This window comes from Zosterops lateralis (genome assembly GCF_965231275.1).
Source record: "Zosterops lateralis genome assembly, chromosome: 4".
NCBI classification, from domain to species: Eukaryota; Metazoa; Chordata; class Aves; order Passeriformes; family Zosteropidae; genus Zosterops; species Zosterops lateralis.
The window spans coordinates 49,392,286-49,398,285 of NC_139765.1; the positions used below are offsets into that span (position 1 = coordinate 49,392,286).

The window sequence follows — 6,000 nt, forward strand, 5'->3', positions numbered from 1 at the left end:
GTCTTGAAATTGTCTGGCATCTTGGATCTGATCAATATGCCTTACAGCTGAGGCACTTTATATGTATTTTATTTTCATATGCACACACAAAGCCATTTGTAGCTGATATGAGTCATAGAGGAAAACCTTCCCAGGATGTTGAGCTCAGTCCACAAACCAGCTGGAGTGCAGGAAATGCCAGACTGGTGATTAAACTGTAGATAATTTTTTTTTTTTTTGGTTCAGTAACATAAATCACCTGTGTTTTTTTACTTGATGGCAAAACCCTCTCTGTAAGCAGGTACAGGGCAGAAGATTGACTGTGGACTCTCTGAAACTATTTGAAGTGTAGCTGTGTATGTATCTGTAGTAGTTCATCCATAGTGACTCTCTGTGTCCTAAAATCATTTATCACAGACTGTTGGACAGCAGCCACAAGTGACTAGCATCCCTAGAACATAGCCTTAAACAGAATCAATTTGAAATATTCACTTATTTTTTATTTTCACCCCCAGTGATGCAGATATGGCTTGGTCTTCTCATGACCTATAAGTACAGCCATTTCCTTGTCATGTGTTCTGGTCATAGTTGGTTAGCTTGGATGGAGGCCCATTATTCTCTCCTTATTCCAAAGTATGTAAGGTTTACAGAGGATAACGTGAATTTTCATTGGCTGTTGTTTTCTTTAAACACTGGACTGCAATTGCAGAATGTTAATACAGCAAACTACAACAATCCTTTTAAGGAGCACTAATGCTATGATAGTAGAAAGGGCATCATCTTGAATTGCTTAGTTAAACCTAAACTATGGTACAGGTGTATCCTGAACCACTACTGTCTACTAATGGGATTAAAGTAATGCTTTAATTTCGGTGTGGAAAGATGGCATTTATTAAATATATCGATAGCATGTAATTTTTATAAATATAGCTCTCAAAGACTTAACTAACTTGGTAATAACCTCTTTCCAGTCCTGCTATCACTGCAAACTGAACATGAGGGAAGGGGACCCAGCTGTCTATGCGGAACGTGCTGGATATGACAAGTTGTGGCATCCAGGTTGTTTCGTTTGTTGCACCTGCCGTGAGCTTCTAGTAGACATGATCTACTTCTGGAAGAATGGTAACCTCTATTGTGGAAGACATTATTGTGATAGTGAAAGACCCCGCTGTGCTGGATGTGATGAGGTAGGAAATACCCTAGTCCTTTCTTCTAGCACATAAGTTTGTTCCCCTGAGAAGTGATTAGGAGTTTTAGTAAAATGTTTTAGTGCAGGAAGATGATATGCCTTCACCAATTTAGTTTATATTTTAGTTCACAAAGAACTGAGACCAATATGGACACTGCACATTCAGGAAGATCCTTAGTTTGTCTTGGGTTTGATGGTGATTTTGCACAATCTATGGGGACCGTGGAATGTGATATGTGGGGAAAAATTCTTCCAACAAGTCCCACTTATGCAGTGATCTCATTATCAGGGGCACTAGGAGCCAAACTGACCCTGGGCAGCAACAGGGAACAGCCCTCCTGAGGCCTCTGGTATCTGCAGGCTCTTGGGAGCAGCTTTTGGGAAATAGTTAAACAATGGTGGAACCATTGGGAGTTCTTGCAAATCACAAAACATCCAGAGGCTATTAAAACGTACACTGTTCAAACGAATGTACTTGCTTACTTGTATACTTGTTTATATCTTCCTCACAGCTAATATTCAGCAATGAATATACTCTCGCAGAAGGGCAAAACTGGCATCTGAAACACTTCTGCTGTTTTGATTGTGATTGTGTTCTGGCTGGCATAACCTATATAATGGTGAATGACAAGCCAGTCTGCAAATCCTGCTACATGAAGAGCCATGCTGCGGTAAGGTCCTTACAGATATCTTGGTGTTGTGAAGGAAGGGAACATATGTCTATGGAGCTTCAAACTCTTACTTTTTCTCAGTCTGGGAGTATCTGAAGTGTATAAATTGAATGTGCATTAGGCTCGAGTCAGTTATTTTCTTCCTCTTTCGGAAAAAAACCCACCAAAACTCACAACTTTAGACAGGCAAGTGTTTTGTCCTTTCATAAACTTGAACAAAAGCCACTGCCGGGGTGGGGGGAAGCTGTTAGAAAAACACCTCGAACTTCGCCAGTGGTGAAGCAGGACTTGGTAACAGAAGGAGTAAAGCAGGTGACGATGGGTGATGCTGTTTAGTTTAGTTCATTGAGCCTGGTGGGAATCAACTTCAGCTGATCTGCTAAAAGCCTGTAGTGATAACTGCAATCTAGGTACTTTTGTTCCATGTATTTCTAACCATATGTGTTGAAAAGGAGAGTGATTGACCGGACACAGCTAGAAGTTTGGAAAATAATGGTAGTTCTTGATTCGTGGTTATGCTGGAAACTAATCTGAGATGCTGGTGCATTCATATTTGTAAGTGAGCTAGCTGCTAGTTGGGGGCTCAGTCTAATATGCACCTAGATGTTTATATAGTGAATGGAGAAAAAAATGGTCATCTCTAGTTGGCAGCTAATAATATTCTGAGGTAGGTGTGAGGAATTGGGTTTTTTGGAGGCTTTTTTTTTTTTTCCTCTTAAAACATCAACTTCCTCTATCTAAATTATTGTTTGTTAAGAACCAGATTTTAAGATGAATTGTGTTCCAGACTTTCTAATAACCTTTAATTATTTGGCATTGCCACAGAGCTGTCAATGCACAGGAAGATTTGTAGCTAATTTCTTCACGTATTTAGGTTAATATATGAAGATCTGTGCTGTTTGACATAAAAGGTTTTTATGATTATTTGGGTATTGGGAAATCCTAACCATCATAACTGTCTAAACTTAGTCCCAGCAGCAAATAACTTGTGTGTCCATTTTATTATTCTGTACCCTGAATTGTAATCAAAACACTTTAAAAATAAAAAAAATCAAAAGCTGGAGACTTTTTAAAAGGCTTCTTTTAACACCTGTATGTTTCCTCCAAAAACACTTTAAGAGTTTCAGGTTTTATTGCACTTGAGGAGAGCATGTGTGTGCTTCATGTCAATATTGTTTTATTTCTAAACAGGTCTGCCAAGGCTGTCATAATGCTATAGATCCTGAGGTTCAGCGTGTGACATACAACAACTTCAACTGGCACGCTACACGGGAATGCTTCTTGTGCTCCTGCTGCAGCAAGTGTCTGATTGGCCAGAAGTTCATATCTATGGAAGGGATGCTTTTCTGCTCAGTGGAATGTAAGGAAAAGATGATGTCATAAAAGAAGACATGCACAGAACTAAATTAGTATTGCTGTGTTCCAAAGGCTCTTGCATTTCTACTGTAAAATATATAGTGTCAGGGCATTTAAAATTATTGAAAGTATTAAATAGCATTTCCCAAAGATTTTTTTTAATGTCTAAAGCTTCCTATATAATCTTCATTTCTTAGCTGTAATAACACTTTATTTTTCGCAGTACTGTTTCTGAGTCTTATTTCAAATTACTTCATATCACAGAAATGTAAGAAAGTATGTTACAGACTCTATACATTCTAAGGGAGCTCTTCACTGTGAAGAATATTTTTGCTCTATCTTGTCTAATAGAACAAGAAAATGTGAAAATGCTCCAATTTATCTTGCTTTGTATGATAAATAACTCTTTCACCTCTGGTTTCAGTAATTTATCATTTTTATCGTTTTTCTCAAGCACTTTAGACAAGATGATCAGTTTTACTGCCATGTATGGCTTTGTTTTCCTGACTTCAAGTATGCAGGAAGAATGACACTAAAAAAAATTGCCTTTAATAATTTTTTGGTTTTGTCACATGGTTTCTTGAGGGACAGTGACTACTCTTAGGTCTAGTTTTGAAAGTAGCTCCACCAGTAGAAAAATGTTGGCTTGTGTTTCTTTCTTGCAACTGTTCATGCCTGGAAAAGTTTTAATTTTACAAAAACTGAAGTTATGTTATAGATTGGGGGTGGGGAGTGTTGGTGTTAGAAAACAAGAGTAGGTCTTGCTTAGATTAAAAAAACCCCACCAGAAGTAGTGGGTGTCACTGTTAGCCTTTCAGAACTGACTTCTGTTCTATATTGTGAATGTTCCTTTCATAAGTTGTGCCTTCTATCAAGAGGAATGTGGCACACAGTACTGTATGCATTTCCAAGAATGTATTTTTGCGAATGAATCCTACTTTTGATTTCTGCATTCTGAACCAAAGCATGAAGAAGTCTTTCCCAGAAAATTTCCTGTATTTAAGTGAAAAAAATCACAACTGTGTATTAGCTTTGCTTACTAGACAAACCAAATGTGTGGCTCTTTCTTTTTTTTAATAACTATAGACCCTACAGTTAAGGTTTTTAGATGTCTTTGCGGCAAACACTGAATGGGGCCTAAAAAAAAATAAGGTAATTATTTTTTAAAGAAAAATCTATGCAAGTCTTATGTTCAGTTCTTTTAAGTTTTATGGTGATTGTATTGTAACATCTATAAATAAAATTAGTGGTTTTCACTTAAGTTGTCTACTAATTCTGTTCCTGTTCAATCCCCTTCAGGGAAGGTGAGGAGGAAAGGAAATCTTCCCATACTTTACTTTACTTTAGCCTGGACATGATTTCCTAAAAACTGAAGGCCTGTATTACTGTGCAGTGGTTACTGTCTTGTGTAACATTGTTGATGTGTTTATAGGTACAAAACAGTGTGTCTTGTTCCAACAAACGCACGACTTCATAATTTAGTGTTATTTTCTATTCACATAAACTATTTTAAGACATTGAATGGAAAGTTTTGAATTCATAAAAGTGAGGTAATGTGTTGAGAAAATAAAATGCATTGTGACCATTTGAGTGCTGCAAAAATAAGACCCTCTGAGATTCACTGAGATTTTTATATGTTGTCTAAGTTGAAACTTTATATCCATGTTCTTGAAGCCTGTATAGCTTTTCTGAGAGATCCTGAGGAAGTACAAAAAAGTATATGTATTTCAGCTCATACCCAATGAACTGTATCCCTGCCAGATTTGCAGGTTTAAACCAAGAAAAACCAGAATGTCTGTGAGAGAAGGCTTTCCATGTAAGTGCTACTTAAGCTGTAGCAGGTTGTGTAGTTTAACCTGTACAGGACATGCTGTGAGAACACTGTTTCAGGGTGGGATAAGGTCTTATTTAATGGTTATCCATAAGGAAGGCTTAATAGTGACGGGGTTTTATGTCTTGAGTACATCTGTCCTTACCCACTCACTAACATCTCTTCTGGAAGATGTTGCTGATGTTTATAAAGAACTGTGAAAAGATCTTTTTTCACCTTTCCCTGCCCTTCCCTTGCCATGCTGTGTAACAGCTTTCTCATTAATGTGATGACTTGGACTGATGGCAGTCATATTTTTCACTTTATATCCTGTTTTGAACAGTTTTGTTACTTAAACTTTATTATTGTGTAACCTTCATTTACAAGGCTGAGCAGGAGATACCTCAGGGCTTATTTATTCCATCAAGACACAATTGCCAAGGAAATTTATGTCAAACCAAGCAACTTCAATAGTCCATCAACTAGGACTGAATTTCCATGCCTCTTCTGAAGTATGTTGGCTTTAGCTGGCATTCTTTTTGAATATCTTCCCTTGCCTGCTTGATCCCTCTGGCTCTCCTCCATGGAACCTGATGCATCTAAGTGTTTCTTCTGTGGGGCATCCAAATTTTCATTTCTGTTAATGCTGGAATTGGAAAGGATTATGTCTTAAGAACATCAAGTGTAATGTACAAGTGATACACAGAGAAGACAAAGATACTGCTGTGTAACTTCACAATAGGTCAGAGGTTATTAGGAGTGCTGAATTGTTCTTGTAATGAGCTAGGAAGGAATTTATGTTCCTGCAGATAATTTTTTTTGTGTTAGCTGAAAGATATGTCAACACACTGGAGCTTGAAAACAAGCATTAAGGAGATTTCATTCTGTCACTGTCATAATAAAAATATTGGCAGTAAAGGGGTTTTTCTCTTGCATTTTTGGCTCTTTTATTAGAAGTCCCTTTGGACCTATTTATCTTAATAGGCTAAGAATAG

At 37.4% G+C, this 6,000-nt stretch overlaps 1 protein-coding gene across 1 annotated transcript in view; it reads left to right on the top strand.

The window, feature by feature from the left end:
- TES (testin LIM domain protein) overlaps window positions 1-5,239 on the top strand; it is a 29,046-nt gene extending 23,807 nt beyond the window's left edge. Inside the window, exons 5-7 of the mRNA XM_083858805.1 lie at window positions 951-1,166; window positions 1,681-1,839; window positions 3,031-5,239. Coding sequence (XP_083714931.1) covers window positions 951-1,166; window positions 1,681-1,839; window positions 3,031-3,222 — 567 coding nt within the window. The 3' untranslated portion in view covers window positions 3,223-5,239. The remainder of the gene's footprint in view (window positions 1-950; window positions 1,167-1,680; window positions 1,840-3,030) is intronic.
- The last annotated feature ends 761 nt before the right edge of the window (window positions 5,240-6,000 follow it).